This window comes from Taurulus bubalis, assembly GCF_910589615.1.
Source record: "Taurulus bubalis genome assembly, chromosome: 13".
In the NCBI taxonomy this organism is placed as follows: Eukaryota; Metazoa; Chordata; class Actinopteri; order Perciformes; family Cottidae; genus Taurulus; species Taurulus bubalis.
The window spans coordinates 25,241,679-25,259,982 of NC_136601.1; the positions used below are offsets into that span (position 1 = coordinate 25,241,679).

Consider the following 18,304-nt stretch of genomic DNA (forward strand, 5'->3'; position numbering starts at 1 on the left):
TTTGGCACAATGAACCAAGCAGACCACATCCTGCAGCAAAGGCATTATCTAAAAAAAATCCATAAAAGTCATCAGTGTTTTTGTTGTTTTTCATTTCTGAACCCGCTGCTTCAGCGAGCTGTACCCCGATGAAGGCAGAGAGAGAAAAGAGGGTCAGTTGATCAGTAAACCTTCAGAGCAATGCCAGGGCTACATCCTCTCACACACACACACACACACACACACACTCACACTCTCACACACACACTGGCGGCTGGCAGGCGGCTCTTGGATCTCGGTACAGTCCGTGGCTCAGGTCTTGCACAGCTTGTTTTTTATTCTGTCCTTCAGAAAAAGATAAGTAATTAACAGCAGTTCTCTGCTCGGCACACATTCCCCTGACCAGAGCGGTTGAAGAAGAACTCAAAGCAGACATTTAACTCAAAGTCTTTTATCATGAACTGGATTTTGACTAAAGTATAGGATCGTCAGAAACATGTACTGAGAGCATCAAAGAGCAGGTCCTGCAGACTCCTGTCCCCTGTGACTGTGCTATTATTTATACAACGTATCCTCATACAGCATAAATAAAATGGACTTGTAGAGCTAACCTCAGCACTAACATTCACACCCAGCCGTACAGGGCGAGTGTCTGACCAAGGACTCTGACTGGAGGACGGCCCGCTCTGCCACGACGCCACGGAGCACGAGCATCACGGCTGCAGCTGGTCAGCTTTCCTCCATCACCGAGGATATTCATGACTTAATAAGCCACAATACCCCCCAAAAATTGCAGAAAAATAAAGCATAATTATTATTATATGAAGCAGAACTAGTGGTTATTTCCATGGTGGATGGGGGAAACAGTAACGGTTTTAGCCAGACGCAGTTCCTGGAGGATCGGTGAAATTCACCGAGCTGTGTGCGGCTACGGATGATGTCATGAACCCGAACACGAGGGCGTCTCATGTTCCCACGTGTTTGGGACTTCCACAACAAGTATAAAGCAGAACTAGTGGTTATTTATTCCATGGTCGATAGCAGAAATGAAAGCTCTTTTCATGGAGAGAAGCAACGGAGATAAGCCACGCCCCCTTTGACGCCTACCGTGTGAACACCGTTTTATTGTCGAGCGAGTTCACCGCGTTCTCCTACCGTTTGGTGTGAACGCAGCATAAGATGTAGCCGCACGCTCCAAACATATAATATAATATAATATATGTTGGCTCCTGGCGCCGAAACAAAAATACGAGTAATTTTCTTTGTTTGTTAGAATGTTATTTAATTTATTAATTACAATGAACCAACTACAGCCGCTTAAAGCATGAGAGTGAATGTACTGCGTTGCTTCACAGCACAAGACCTCTTTCTACTCTATGAGGTTATTCATTCATCTCTGACCCTGCCTGGCAAACAACTTTATTTTAAATGGATGTTGATAGAATACGCATAAAAAAAGCCCCAAAGTTACACACACACACACACACAGTATCGACACACACACATCACTAACCCCGATCACCTGAGGAGCGGCCGGCGGCAGCAGGCGGTCCCTCGGGTGCTGTTTTGTCACAGTGTTTTCACTCTGCAGCTCTTCAAGGCCACATGAACGTGTTCGTGCTCTTGGTAAAATCAAAAGACACTTACCTCCTCCTCGGTGCAGAAAGATATCCGCTGTGACTGCTAATGAAAGAAAACGGCTTAACTGTGAAAAATGCACAACTGTGCCAAGAGCCAACTGCCAGGGTGTGAAAGCTCTATTTAAAAGCTGTCTATATCTGCTCCCCTCAACATAAACAGTGTGTCATTCTACTAACAAAGTGTTTCTCAATGCACTTTCAATCCCATAATAGTATGCGTTTAGGTAAGGGACACTCTACTGATACTAATACCAAGGAGGGTTCAATAAAAGAGGCGATTGAGTTGCATTGTGGGGGCCGGAGGGATCTATTGCTTTTGGCGTCTGGCACATCCCTCACAGGAATGCTTGGATTTTGTTTTATATAATCCATTACTGATCACCCGGGCTCTGCGGACCGACTCATCATGTCACCCGCAGCTTCTTAATTGGATGGAGTTTGCTCAGGGTCAATACTATTGCAATAGAGTTGCATTATGGGAACTGTAGGCTCATACTATGGATCTAAAATGCAATATTCCTCAACCTCTGCGGCATACATTTTGTCTATTCTTTTGTAAACCTGTCTCTTAAGTCAGTTATGCATCACCGGACAACTCCCGTCTTATAATATGTCTCATGATGATGACACAATAAGGCAGCAGTACCAGCCTTGGTGTCTACAGAGTTCTGCTGGCTGGACGCGCCACCATCTGCATAAGTGTTGAAGGACCATGCTGGTGCTTTTCCATATTTTTGGCCCATAAACTATAAACGGCCTACTTACTGCCAGCCGTCCTCCAAAGCAAAGCATATGCTTGTAGATTGATTTCCTACCTTCCAGGCAGCCAGTGAACTGTGCCGGGTTTCATCGGCGGTGAGCTGAGAGGAGGAGTTGGGATCTGGAGGCTCTGCTGCGCACTAAAACACAATCATTATGCTGGATTGTTTTGGGAATTCTCATTTTGAGAAGCTCCATTATTGTTTTGCACATATCCATCAGGTTTTCTTTTTTACTGGATGCTCTTTGCTATGATGTTTTGTGCAACAATTAAACACATGTAATTAAGGAATATGTGTTCATTCTGTCTTTTTTCACATCAGGTAATTTAATGCAACATGGCTTTAGTGCTTTCCTACCATTCTAGTTAAATTACAATCATTTAAAAAATACTTCTTACCTAACCCTAAACTCTCATGCTAAACAAACTTCAGTTTGATCCCCTAATCCTGACCCTGAATCCAAAACCTAATCTTCAACAACTCTGGTCCTCACAAGGATGGGAAAACCAGAAACACACACACACACACACACACACACACACACACACACACACACACACACACATACATACAAACTGCCAAGCACAGACGGTTGTTCCTGAATAAAACATTTGAAACACGGGTAAACTGACTTTTCCTCGCCAGCTGAAGCCGGGCTTCGGGAGCGGTGCGAGCCTTGATGTGCAGATGTGTCGGGGAGTTGAATGAACAGCTGGAGAGCTTCCTCTCCCCGCTCACACACTCCGATACGCCGCCTGTCTCACCACACATGCTACCTGCAACACGGCGGGCGGTTGGAGCGGTATTTGGGTTGCATTCAAGTAAACAATCTGTGTGGAGAGAAAAAGAGGCGGCATGCATTGGCTGAAATCCAACCAGACCTCCGTGAATTATTCGCATGCAAAGTCAATGCACAGACGAAGAGTTTTGCGAAAAAGCGTTGCGTTAAACGTAGCATTAAAGCTGCATTCTCTCTCCTGACCACTAGGGGGTGACTCCTCTGGTTGTATAGAAGTCTATGCTTCATGTGTTAAAGCTGCATTCTCTCTCCTGACCACCAGGGGTTGACTACTCTGGTTGTATAGAAGTCTATGCTTCATGTGTTAAAGCTGCATTCTCTCTACTGACCACCAGGGGGTGACTCCTCTGGTTGTATAGAAGTCTATATAAATGACTCTACTTCTCTTGATGTATTCCCTCAGTAAACATTGTAAACATGAGTTTATGTCTCAATCTCTAGTTTCAAGTCTTCTTCAATACAGCATGATGTTCATTTAGTACATTATGGTCATTTAGAGTCAAACAGACCATAAAGCAGGGGACGCTTTAGGGCGGGGCTACAGGGTGATTGACAGGTCTCTGCCTCTACCAGAGACGTATACGACGTCTCTACGTTACAAATATAGTAACTTCTATTCATTGGTTGTGAAAAAACGACGACATTGCGACGTCCGTAATCCAAGATGACGACAATGAAATCGGCGAAGTCGACTACGACTACGACTACATCTGCTTTATATATACGACTATGATGGCTGTCGTCTAAAAATTATTTGGATTCTTTTTTCATGATCAAAAGTAAAGTGTTAACATCGTGTAAACTGGCTACTTTTGAAACAATCCAGTCATACAGGTCGTCTCTCATCTCCAATTCTCACGTTTGCTGTTATCCGTCATTCAGATATTCTAATACTTCTTAGGGATCAAGTTCAAACTAGCTAGAAAATCAACAACAACTAGGCTAAACTAGCCTACAGCAAACATGGAGATTTCTCACAATGCTAGACTCTCCCATCAAGGATCTCATATTTTACATACAAAATTCTAAATAATTCAAAATGTTTCTTCTCAACACATTGAATCTAATGATATCCATCTTTCTTTCTCAGTTCCGGCTTCTAACTTAAGCATGTGTGTGTGTGTGTGTGTGTGTGTGTGTGTGTGTGTGTGTGTGTGTGTGTGTGTGAGAGAGAGAGATGGAGTCCTTTTGAAAGCATTGCCATTTTTCCAAGGCTATTTTCTGCACCTACACACAAGTTGTGAATGCTAGAAACGGAGCCCCACAAAGTGACAAAAAAACTAACGCAAGAAAAAAGTTTAGAATTTTGATCAATTGAAGTGATGTTTATGATATGGATTTGTTTTAATGTTGCCTGATTTTTTACAGAGTTGTAGAACTACTGGAAAGGGTGGGCCCCACACTTGGGTAAAACAAGTTTGGACCCTACAAAGGAGGAAAACGAGTATGTGTGTGTGTGTGTGTGTGTGTGTGTGTGTGTGTGTGTGTGTGTGTGTGTGTGTGTGTGTGTGTGTGTGTGTGTGACACGGCCTGCTACTGAAACAAATAGCTCAGCTGAAAAACAAAGTCAGCGGCACGGCAGCGCTTTGCTCTCCTTTAAGTTTCTGCAGCTCTTTGCTGCCGGAAGAGAATACCGTTTGTGGCGCTGACCGAGCAGCAGCCTTCATCTGTGCCAGGAGCCCTGCTCTTCATCCGGACCGGCAGAGCAACACACGGGTGGAGAGAAAGCTGAAGGTGAGGTGAGTCCTCTTCACCAGAGTGAACCGTTCACTTCCATTTGCTTTAGTTTAGGGTTTTAGACGTTATTATTTGACATCACTGTGAGGAACTTTTAACGGGTCATGGAAACAGTCTCACTTTGATTCTGATGCCTCGATATTACATTTCATGTAGCTGAGGCTTTTATCCAAAGAGACTGACAATAAGTGCATTCAACCATGAGTACAAACTCAGAACAACAAGAATCAAAAGTACAATTTAGTTCAAGTTAAACTACAAAGTGCTATCAGTAAGAGACATTTAAGTGCTACTCAAGGTGTAGTCCAAAAAGATGTGTTTTTAGTTTGCAGCAGAAGATGTGGAGACCTACATAAGTAAAGGAGACCATCATTGAGAAGATTAGCCATTTCTACTTTGATATTAAAAGCAAAGGTTGGTAATCTTCTTCAAAAACATTTTGGATTGTTGTTGAAATTCTCATTACATCTTGACATCAACCAGAAGCAGGACCGCACCGGTCAGGATGTCAGATAAATCCGGTTTACTAATGGGTGAGCACCTTTTCTTTAAACAGCTTTTATTGTCCACAGGGACTGGCAAAAAGAAATATAGCTTCCTCATGGATTTAAGTGTTTTTGAGACTCAATAACGAAGTTGAAAGTTAGTCGGGCCTTCTCAGGTGGAATAGAGCTCATATGAGTCTGACAAAGCGTCGTGAAGAAGGTGGATCAGTTGGCAGAAGGAAAGCCTGTGTCGGGTCAATGTGATCAAGAATCATCAAACAGTGACGGCTCCGTCTACAAAAAGCTTGTAGCAAACAGCCAATCAGCATCCATTTATTAAGAGCAGAATATTTGCGATCAGAAGCGGTTGATTCCTGTAATAGATTATCATCGCAACAGCAAAATGTAGAGAATAACAGAAACTCTTAAATGAGTGCGTTTTAAATAGGAAATTATATATGCACAATTATAATTATTTACAACTTAAGTAGCATATAACGTAAGAAAAGTAATGGATTACTGTTTATTATAAAAATGAATACAGCATAGCAGCATGAAACAACTGCAATGCTGCCGCTCCAACTGAAGATGAGGAAGACTTTTGTGTGACCTTATAAATATAAAATGTAAACCTTGAAGAAAGGCGTGTCAGACTGAGATGTTCTGAGAATAATTTACTGGCAGCTGAACTGTAGAGTGAAGACAATCCTCATATTGTTATTGTTGCATTAAACCTTTACGTCTATAAGTCTTCGTGTTCCAGAGCTCAACTCTCAATGTCTTCCTGGATGCTCGTCGAAACCAACCAGGATGTCATCATGAGGTGAGATGGGAATGTGATGCATTTCTGACACGTTATGTTTATATATTTATATGTGTTTTCTGTTAGAAACCCTGTTGCAAGTAGCAAGCTAGTGATAGGCTGCTTACTATATTTCCAATATAATGTATTTTTAAAGGTAAGTAGGTCCATTTGTAAAGACACTAGAGGTAAAAACATTGCTTTTCATGCGCTGATCAATTTGGGGATTTTGGGCTATTTTGCTTTCATAATATGCTTTTTTCCAGACTAGTGGAAAGAAAACATCCAAAATACAAATGTAACTGTTTATTATACTACTTTGTCTAGATTTAAATGACTAAACATTAGCAGTAGGTAATGTAAGAAAAGTCTTTATTAAAATGAATTATTATTTTCAGTAGTTTCAGGTCACCATGAAAACATAGCTGTGAATGTTATCCTTTTTGGCAGATTGGCTCATTTCAGAATTATATTATATTATAATGTTGACGCATTAATGTGTGCAGCATGTTTATATCTCAACCTGTAATAACACGTCCTCATTTATTAGTAGAATCATATTTTGTATTGGGAATCGGAATCTGCAAAGTAACTAGGAACGGTTAAAGGAAATACTCATGCAGTACAAGTACCTCCACACTGTACAGTACTTGAGTACTTAGTTACATTCCAACACTTAAAAAACTAAATTCCTTCAAACATATATATTACTTTTATGTTCTTGAACACTTTTTCCATCAGTTTCTGCTCATAAAAGAACAAAGAAAACGTTCAACCTACAAACTAAATGGATTCTGTTGATGCAGAAAGGTAATATTTAGCCAAATTATTTCTAATACCACCAATAATTTAATTATCTCAAATGCTAGAGAGATCCTTATTCTCTACATTTATTCTGCATAAACTGTGGCTCATTAAGCAGCGAGCACCTGAACGAGATGAAGAGCACAAACGTGTTTATCTGTGAGGAACGGCTCCTGCAGGGAACCGGTGATCCAACACTGACACCTGGTGGAACTCTACGCTCTGTGTGTGTGTGTGTGCGTGTGTGTGTGTGTGTGTGTGTGTGTGTGTGTGTGTGTGTGTGTGTGTGTGTGTGTGTGTGTGTGCGTGTGTGTGTGTGTGTGAGGAAACCCTTTGTCCAGTTCACTGATGGTTCTATGGATTCTTGCATGAACGCTTCCATACAATGGTGGTGTGATTTTATTGAACATGCACGAGTCAATGTGTCCTTTTGTGGAGACTGTTAGTATAATATTACACTGACTCCTCAATCCTTTGATCCCTCTAGTTTACCATTATATAATTGCATAATTATATATTGTATATCTTAATTCTTAATTCTAAATGTGTAGTGGAGGATGTCTTTGTTGGCATTGTGTTACTTAATGAAAAACAAGAAAACACACATGAATAGATTTGAATTTAAAGTATTTGAGGGATCTATTGTCAGAAATGTAATATAAGTATGTTTTCTTTATACTCACATATCGTTGTGTTTTGGTTCCCTTTTCTATCTACAGTCCACGATGTGTCTTGCTGCTCTGTTCCTACGGTGGCCTGGAGCGGACAAACCACTCACTGGCTTTACGAGGCCAGTTTAACGGGACAGGTTTTGGTTTGTTGCAATCTGCAACCTTTCCACTAGATGTCGCCAAATCCCCCACACCGGACCGTTAACAGGCTTTTAGACATATGTTCACTTTGCTGCAGTGGATCTAAGTTTATTATGGGTTATTATTATTTAGGATATTATTCAAATTACAAGCCACTTTCAAGCTTTATCAAGCAACTGATTCTCTTTCATCAGTGCACTATTTCCATTCATGGTACGGCTTGTAAAGGGAGTGCACATCTTCAGGACCTACAGAATGATGAATGATTGGTTATTGTTCCATACGTGACGGAGAAACCACTTCCTGTTGCAATCACTTGTGTAGTACATATAATACAAACTATTCCGATATTCTAATTAACACATTGCAATCTTAAAAAACTAGTCTTCCCCAACAGCTTCTTTACCTCGGGGCCTCCAGCCGGCACACCGAGCATTTTATCTTTAACTTCTACTGTAGACTCAACTGTAACTATTCATGCTCCCATTCATCGCACTCTGTTAATTGTTAAATGTTTGTTTGTTTATTGTTAAATGTTAAATATTCAATGTGATGCTCCTCCCTCCAGGACACATTCCTTGTATGTGGAAACATACATGTAAAAAAATGGTTCTGGTTCTGAGGTACCGCTAAGTGGAACTCAACCCTTTTTTATTGGATGTAAAACCAACTTACCTGGTTAAAGAAAGATAGTATACATATAAAAACACACGTATGACTTTTGGTGTGACTGCAACCTTCAATGTTGCCGCTGCTCGCTATTTTCTTAAGAAAATAGTTGAAGACATCAGGACAGCAGGAAGTCTCTACATCTTCCGCCGCGAACTAAAAACACATCTTTTCTTACTACACCTTGAACAAGGAAAGTAGCGCCGTAGCACTTTAGTAGCACTTTAGTAGCACTTACATGTTACTTACTGATAGCACTTTGTAGTTTAACTTTTTGTTTTGTTTTTCTGAGTTGAATGTACTTATCGCTTGGAGAAAAGCGTCAGCTAAATGTAATGAAGACACTATGCTGGGTTTTTCCGCTTGGATTATTTTTTTTTATCTGGCGTTCTCTTGGTCGCTTCTCAATCCATCAAAGCATAACTATATTAATTAAATAATTGACTAATTTCTATCAGACGATACCTTTCCTCTATCTGGTCTCATTGAAGCTAATGTGTCACAGAGTCGACGCACTTCCTGTGAGGTTGTTGCCAATAGGCTCGTCGTCATGCACACCTGGTCAACGATACTCTCACGAGAGCAAGGCGGCCGCCGGCTTTAGAGCCAGGCGCCGCAGTAGCTCTTCCCCGACTGCGTGGCCCAGTGCATGATGGGAAACGCCTGGCTGTCGCCACATCAGAACTGATTGGCTCTTAGATCTGACAGCAAACACCACGTGTTGTAGAAAATCCTTATTTTATGTGTAGTTGTAATACTTAACGCTGGATTGTTGACTATTAGTCTCATGTTTGATCTTAAAACATATCTTGTGTGGTTGATAATACAAAATCGTATTTATATAACACATCAAAACCAGTAGCAGACATAGAAAGAACAAAGGATGCAGCTACACACACATTTCTACATGAATAAATATGTATAAACACATATGAATAAATCCAAACGTGATCTGTAAACTACAAGTAGACAAAAGTTCGGAACTAACAGGAAGTCATTTTTCTGTGACTTCCTGTGTTTACTCAAGTCAGCCTAAAACTGTCCGACTTGACCTCAGTTTATTGACAACTCTAACGAACGAGCCTATTATTTGACCTGATTGCGCATGCGTATTCCCGACGTCTCGAGGAGGTGGCCGACGGCGCGAGCTGACCGCGAAGGCGGCGCGGTGTCAAGGGCACTCTGCTGGCCAATGGTGGGCTGCGGGCCCGGGAGGGGGGCGCAGGCGCAGGCGCTACAGAGTGGCGTCACGGTTCGCGCGAGCACAACACCGGCGGAGACGATGGACAGAAAGCAGAGCCAGGTACGTTGCTCACGTGCAGCTTATTTTATTTTATTAAAATGTGGCTGCTCGCAAAGTAAACAGGAAATGTTAAAACATAAATGAAATAGAAAGTTGGCCCTGGCGCTTTTTCCTTTCGGAGCCGAAACTCAACTGTTGTCGGCGCGAGACGATTCCGCTTTGATTTGCCCAAACCCGCTATTTTGTTTCGCGCTGCTCGAGCTTGTTGTTCAACACTTGGCTACATTGTGTAGAGGGTCCTCGCGGGTCTCGCGCTGCGTAAGGTCGCTTGTTGTGTGTGTTGTGTTGTATAAACCGTTGTTTTGCTGTTGTTGCACCCCACCGCACCCCCACTTTCCCGTCCGCCGCGTCGTCGAGCCCCACCTGCCGCTCATTACTTTGATAAAACAAAGTTTTGTTTTCTTCAAACGTTTTTTCTAGAAAGGACTCCTGTTGTTATTTAAAGCGAGCGGCGCGCGAGCTCCCTGAGGATCTGAACTGGACTTAACTAGTTTTAGACTTTGGGCTTTTTGGGGTCCTTAGCATGTCTTCTTCTAGACTTGTGAAAAAAAATCTAAATTAATATTTATTTAAAAAAAAAGAATATATATATCTCGTTGTTTATTCTACTACTTTGTATATTTGTATCTGTAGATTATATCCTTATTTCACCAAAGGTTAGCATCAGATAATGTCTCATTTACATATTTAAACAACATTTCATTAAAAGAAAGTTGAAATAAAACGTGTTTTTATGTCATTTAGTTTCAAACTATTCACCTGTAGTGTCTTCTAAATGTGTGATATTTTACAGAATATCTATCTATCTATATAATATGTCTGTTTCCTTAATAGTTTTTCTTCAGTATAATCGACGTCCAAACTCTCCGGGTTCTCCCTCTATATTCTGGAGGTTTGTCACTTTATAGATTATAGATATAGATTTATATAACCTTTTATTACAAAAAACTATGCTCTGCTTTATGAATTGATACAAAGCCTTTGACTCAAAAATGAACCAAATTAAATAAAAACAACGGCTTCATCCACTCTTCAGATGTCTGTTCTGTAAATGTATTAAATATGCAAATAAGGGATTATCTTATTAAATGTGATGGACTTAAAAAGGCATGCAACTTGTAACCGCAAAATAATCGTCTTACTGTTAGAAAACAATGCAATGGTGCTATCAATTTTATTTTTTATTTATTTCCTTACCCTAATCACCTGGCATGTTTTGTTAAAACAGCTCCGCATTAAGCCTGCAATAAAAATACACTTCACTCAAAATGTCAAAATGCTTCATTAAAGTGTTCTTTACTGTGGCGATTGAATATTTAGAAAAGTCTCCTCCACTTCCACACTTGCGCAGCGTAACATTAGAAGCGTCTCACTGGGGCCTCTGCGTGCTTATTGGTCATTTGTGTGCTGTGGAATGAATCGATACACGTCGTACAGGTATTATCAAAGGATTTATTGATCTATTAACCGTGAAAGAGTGAGCAGTCCAGTAAAGAGCAGTGAGCAGAGACACTTGTACTGTCTGTTTCATTAAAAAAAGTTTTATAAAAGCTTTATTTAATTTATGTGGGCAAAGTCAGATGTATGTTATTGCTATAATCTACTGAAGTGTACTTGTTTTTTTTAAATAATGGGCCAATAATGGGCGAGCATGTTCATGAGCTCTTTCCAGCTGGAGGGTGCTGTGACTGAAGAGTTGTGGTTCTCCCTCAGGTGCTGAACCTCGAGCGGGTGCAGGCGCTGGAGACCTGGCTGAAGTCCACCGACATAAAGCTGACTCAAGTTAACGGCCAGAGGAAGTACGGAGGCCCACCCGAGGGTGAGACGCAGCTCAAACGCTTCACTCTGGCGCTCGCTCCTCAGACCAGTGATGTTCAGCCAGAGATCCTCACGAGTGCTGTGGGAAAATGTCCAATTTCACTTAATTGGTCCAAAAAAATATTATTTAGTTGCCGCAAATAATTTCCAACAGCTCTGATTCTGCGTGACTACTCGGTGTTTCCCATCAATCACCTGCAGAAGCCACCCAGACCTCCTCCTGTTTCCTGACAGTCTATTCATGCCCAGACATGCCCGGTCGTTTAATTGCAGGTGTGGCCATGAGATGGCGCTCTGAACTAGGGGTGGGAATCACCAGAGGTCCCACGATTCGATTTTATCACGATACTTGGGTCCCGATTCGATACTATCACGATACTGCGATATATTTAGTATTGCGATTTTATTCCCTTTTTTTCAACGCAAATTGTCTCCAAAGGAAAACTTTGTCAACATATTGTATCTAAGAAGATAACGATTTCAGTCTGTTCATCTCACTTAAATCATTTTTTTTGCAGCAAAATGTGACTCTTTTGTGACACTTTCATAAATGTTGCACCTGACAAACTGAACTGCTTGTGTTACAGTCTGCATAGTCGCGTCATTCGAGCTGGACGCGCCAGAGAGGGGGCGGGGCTTATCTCTGTGGTTTATCTCCGTGCAAAGAGTTTTCATTTCTGCCTCCACCATGAAAATAACTACTATTTCTGCTTCATACTTGTTGTGGAAATCCCAAAGAGGTCGTCGTGTCTGGGTTCATAACATTACTTCTCCAGAACTGCGTCGGGATGACGGTGTGACGGATTAACAGGCGGCCGTGTTAACTTGGGACTTTCGGCCGGAAGTCACCCGTTAACACGGCCGCCTGTTAATCCGTAACACCGGGCGCTCCCAGAGCACCAGCAGCCAGTTTGATTCAGTTAACGTCTTTGACCAGCGGCGTGTCGTGGACTTTGTCCTGTGCGCCGTGCAGCAGCTGTGCAGCAGCCGTGCAGCAGCTGTGCAGCAGCGGTGCAGCAGCGCCGCTACGCGCGACAGGAAGTCCAGACGGTTGATTTACACGCGGACGGCACATGATGCCTCCGATAATTGATTACATAAAAAAAAATCAATACTTGGCTTCCGTGTATCGATACAATATCGCCACGCAAACTATGCTAACGATACTATGCTGAATTGATTTTTCCCTCACCCCTACTCTGAACCCGTTCCTTTGCTCCGTGGTTTACGCGGTGTGTCTCTCAGACTTGCAGTAGTCTGGAACCTCAATAATGTTTACTGCCCAGCTTTCAATAGTAGTTATTCACAGATTTTAGCAGCATAAACCCTGATTTTCTCTTTATATAAATGTGTGCATCGGGGTAGAACTCCGCCATGCGAGATGCAGAGAAGTGTTAACGCGACCATGTAGAGACATAAAGGACAAGCTGTCGTGTGATAATATAAATAAAATACGACCGTTTTGTTTGATTAATAACAGAACAAGGTGTAGACCTGTTCTATAGGAAAGAGAACCAAAGTTTCAACATACACAAGACACACAGAAAACAGATAAAAGACATTAAAAGATAAAGCAACAGGACTAAAACTCCGGATTTATACCAAAACAAGAACGAGTGCGGTATGAAGCCGCTCCAATTTCCCTCACACGAGTCTTAAAAGTTTCGAGGTTGATAAGCTCCTTCAACTTTAAAGTTTTTAGCAATGCGTTCCAAGCAGCAGGTGCAGCGAACTTAAAACAGTGCTTACCAAATTCAGAATGAACTTTGGGTACAATTAATAAATAAAACTCTATATATATATATATATATATATATATATATATATATATATATATATATATATATATATATATATATATATATATATATATATATATATATATATGCGCCCCCAGGCTGATGAGTCAGACTAGTGTAAAGGGACAGTTGTTGCCCTGATGTATTGTACGTCATACCGGAGTGATTCTGTGACAAGCCGGTTAATACGGAAGTCCGCCTGTACTACCAAGCTTTCAGGAAGAGAGCTGGGCTTTGAAGCCAATATGACATCGTGGTCAAACCAATACAACCATTCGGTCTGTCAGGTAACGCCATTGGGCCCAAAAACCTTTCCCATAGACCAGCATGGTTAAAGAGACGTCTGTAACTCAGTAGATGGGTCTTGTTGTGTCATTAACTTGTTTATTTAAATCATGAACCCTTTCACAAACGACTCCCAGACCAGACAAAGCTGTGGCAGCAACCTGTCAATCACCTTGTAGCCCCGCCCTAAAGCGTCCCCTGCTTTATGGTCTGTTTGACTCTAAATGACCATAATGTACTAAATGAACATCATGCTGTATTGAAGAAGACTTGAAACTAGAGATTGAGACATAAACTCATGTTTACAATGTTTACTGAGGGAATACATCAAGAGAAGTAGTCATTTATATAGACTTCTATACAACCAGAGGAGTCGCCCCTAGTGGTCAGGAGAGAGAATGCAGCTTTAACACATGAAGCATGTACTTCTATACAACCAGAGGAGTCACCCCCTGGTGGTCAGGAGAGAGAATGCAGCTTTAACACATGAAGCATGTACTTCTATACAACCAGAGGAGTCGCCCCCTGGTGGTCAGGAGAGAGAATGCAGCTTTAACACATGAAGCATATACTTCTATACAACCAGAGGAGTCACCCCCTGGTGGTCAGGAGAGAGAATGCAGCTTTAACACATGAAGCATATACTTCTATACAACCAGAGGAGTCGCCCCCTGGTGGTCGGGAGAGAGAATGCAGCTTTAACACATGAAGCATAGACTTCTATACAACCAGAGGAGTCACCCCCTGGTGGTCGGGAGAGAGAATGCAGGGTTGCATTAGCTTCACTTTTCAGAACCAGAGGTTGCCGCCTGGTTCTACTGTCATTATATTTCTATGGTTAGGACAATGTGCACAATATCAGAATCCTGAGACCCAAGCAGCTAAATGGAATTCAGCCATCATTAATTTCATCATTTACACCTGTGCATCTCCTACTGTGATGTATCAATGAATGATGCTGAATTAGCTGCAGCTAAATAGCCGTTAGCCCTAATGATACCTGGACAGAAGGAAGTAGGATCAGTGATCTTGTACCACAACATGCTGTGTCTTTGTAAGTCTCAGAAAACTCTTATTAGGGGTTGGAATCACCAGCGGTCCAACGATACGATATCATCACGATACTTAAGTCACGATACTGCGGTATTATCGCGATACATTGAATATTGCAATATATTGAGTATTGTGATATATTGAGTATTGTGATATTTTGCGATTTACCTTTTTTCAACCGCAAGTTGTCCCCAAAGGAAAACTGTCAACATATTTGATCTAAGAAGATAAAGTTTTCAATCTGTTCATCTTTGACTGTCAAGCAGACAAACTGACCAACACTGTCATAACTGTTGCACCTGACAAACTGAGCTGGTTGTATTATTGTCTACATTGTCGTGTCATTCAAGAGGGGGCGGGGCTTATCTCTGTGCAAACAGTTATCATTTCCGCCATCCACCATAAGCAGAAATAACCCATATTTCTGCTTTATACTTGTTGTGGAAATCCCCAAAACGTCGGAACATCAAACGCCCTAGTGTCTGGCTATCGATTCCCCCTCACCCCTACCCCGTATTGACTAAAGTTAAGGTTTCATGTCTTGCAAATTTAAACTAGTTCACGAAAATGTAGCCAAAGCTACTTTAAGATCCGATAACAGTTTTGATACTAGAGCTGATGCCTCATCCTGTCATGGAGATCTTTGCATGTTTCAGTCACATCCCCTCTCCGTTGTGTCGTCAGTGTGGTACGGGCCCACCCCAGCAGCCCGCTGTGAGGTCTTCATCAGCCAGATCCCGCGGGACGCCTACGAGGACCTGCTCATCCCGCTGTTCAGCTCTGCGGGATCCCTCTGGGAGTTCCGGCTCATGATGAACTTCAGCGGCCAGAACCGCGGCTTCGCCTACGCTAAATACGACTCGCCCGCCGCGGCTAACGAGGCCATCCGCCTGCTGCACGGCCACATGCTGGAGCCCGGCTTCCGCCTCAGCGTGCGGCGCAGCACGGAGAAGAGGCACCTCTGTATCGGAGACCTGCCGGCCAGCAGCAGGCAGGAGGACCTGCTGAAGGTACATAGACATATACATGCTTTTCTTTGTGCTGAAGTGGAAGAAAACAACATTTAATGAATTGCCATCAAGAAATAACAAAAATCATCTGCCATAAAGACCTGAAGTCCTGTCACCGCCTCCAGGCGAGCCTCTGATTTACTTATTTGTGTGACTGTTTCCTGCTTTAATTCTCATCCACCTTAAACGAAAGGTCCACCAAAATCAATATCAGTTTAACTGTATGCTTTATTAGCAATACGCAAAAGAAAGGCTCACCTTTAAGTCAAAATTGTGGCTACATTTGTTTTCTTCTATTTTTTTAATATAGCCTACATGTAAACGGCACTGTTGGTGGTTTGGCTAATCCAAACTGGGGGCTTAGTATCAAACAACCCTGCATCCCTCCAATCCAATCATCCCTTTTAAGTTGAAGGACAATTGACCCGTTTCCGCAGAGTGTAAAGTACTTTACTACAACGCTTAGCGGTGGTCTGTACTGTGTAGAAAAGACAACCTAGACGTCGTTCAGCCTTGGTTACGTGTGAGCGCTGCACTGCTGCTTGTGTTGATCTGGTAACGTTCAGCAGGTCTGCAGCTCATTGGAGGATAAGCTGTGTGACTAATGCTCTGCTTGGGTTCCTGCCTCTGCTCCCAGGCTCTGCGTGTCATAACCGACGGCGTGGAGAGGTTGTCCCTGAAGGCCGGGCCGGGCATCGAGGGCGTGTCTGCCATCGTGGCCTTCTCGTCCCACCACGCGGCTTCCATGGCCAAGAAGGTGCTGGTGGAAGGTATGCTGGTCATGTAGGCCTGTAACTGGTCATGTCGGCCTGTAACTGGTCATGTCGGCCTGTAACTGGTCATGTCGGCCTGTAACTGGTCATGTAGGCCTGTAACTGGTCATGTAGACCTGTAACTGGTCATGTAGACCTGTAACTGGTCATGTAGGCCTGTAACTGGTCCCGTGTGGAGTCAATGTATATGCAGACGCAGGAAGTCAACAAGTGAACTAGTCCAAGCTCATCCACACCTGATACCATTTTGTGAGCTTTTTTGTGGCTATTTTTCACGGATGTCTTTCTAGCTCTGGCCGTGTGGGACTCGTCTTGGCGACCCATAAATACTGCAAAATGCTCCGTTTGAATAATAACATCACCAGGATGCACGCACTGACTCACCATTACAGGATCACTCTAAATTCAGACGAGACAAATGAATCTCTCCTCCTGAAATGAGTTTAATAATAGTTTCCCTCCCTGCAGCCGTGGGAATTATTCCGACACACAAATCACTGAGTTATGTGTTTAGTTCTGGCTGTTAAAGGTCATTTTCATGTAGTAAATATTTAGGATTACTATGAATATGCTTTTGTTTAATTGTGTCCTGATTTAAAGTAGACATCAGTATCTTCACCACTGAAAGGACCGTTTGAAATGACGATTAAAACTGAAATTGAAGCTCGTTGGTGAGGTTGATCGAGCGAGCACAATATTTATGTGTGCTGGTTATGATCTCTATAAAACTCATCTTTGTCATCTAAGAGTCTGAGTTGCTTACTCTGTGTAGTATTCTGTCTTTTAAAGTGAACGCCTGCGTTTCTCAGTGGTTTAGTTGCAGCACCAGGACACAGCGCTCTACGTGACACCGACACGCGTAGTTGTTTCAACATAAATATTATGATGATAATAATGCATTTAATTTATATAGCGCTTTTCATAATACTCAGTCACTTTACACAACATTTAAAATGTCCTAAAAGCTATGCAATTAAACAAATAGAATATTAAAACGAGAGTCTAATGAATGTAGAACAACTACAGTTCAGTGAACGGCTGTTGCCTTGTTGGACGGTAGTAACACACAGTTTTACCTCCCGGCTGTACGTCTCTTCTTCTTCTTCTTCTTCTTCTTCTTCTTGTTCTTGTTCTTGTTGTTGTTCTTGTTGTTCTTCTTCTTGTTCTTCTTGTTCTTGTTCTTCTTCTTGTGCCCAGAGTTCAAGAAGCAGTTTGCGCTGAAGGTGTCCATCAAGTGGCAGTGTGCGGTGAAGCCCAGCCTGGACGAGCAGCTGTCCGCTCACAAGCCGCTGAAGAGCCTCCTGCCGTCGCCCCTGAGGCCGCCGCGCCTCGCCCCGGGCGCCCCGGGCGCCCCGCAGCCCTGGGACCCGCCGCCGCGCATGGCCCGCCCCACGCCCTTCCCCCTGGGGTTCTGCCGGGCGGTGGGAGGCCCCGCCGTCCCCCAGCACCCCCAGCACCCTCCCCCTCCCGGCTCCTCCCCCTCCTCCTCCCAGAGGCACCTCGTGGCGCCCTCGCCGTCCCCCGCGGCGCTCCTGCGTGAGCTGTGCGAGGCGACCGGCGTGGGCCCGCCGCTCTACGAGGTGTGCTACAGCCACTCGGTGCCCAATGGATTCCTCTACTTCACCTACAAGGTGCGCATCCCCGGGATCGCCGCGTCCTTCAGAGGGCTGGTCATGCTCTTACCCGGCCCCGCGGCCGCCACGCTGGAGGAGGCCCAGCGGGCCGCGGCGCAGCAGGTGCTGCAGCGGCTGTACAGCAGCCAGCTCACCCGCTGA

At 43.2% G+C, this 18,304-nt stretch overlaps 1 protein-coding gene across 1 annotated transcript; it reads left to right on the top strand.

The window, feature by feature from the left end:
- Positions 1-9,770: 9,770 nt before the first annotated feature.
- dnd1 (DND microRNA-mediated repression inhibitor 1) lies at positions 9,771-18,304 on the top strand (the record flags this gene model as incomplete). Its single annotated transcript, XM_079228895.1, has 5 exons — positions 9,771-9,791; positions 11,505-11,610; positions 15,431-15,756; positions 16,394-16,526; positions 17,727-18,304. 5 exons carry the CDS (start codon positions 9,771-9,773, stop codon positions 18,302-18,304), a joined length of 1,164 nt encoding a protein of 387 aa, XP_079085021.1.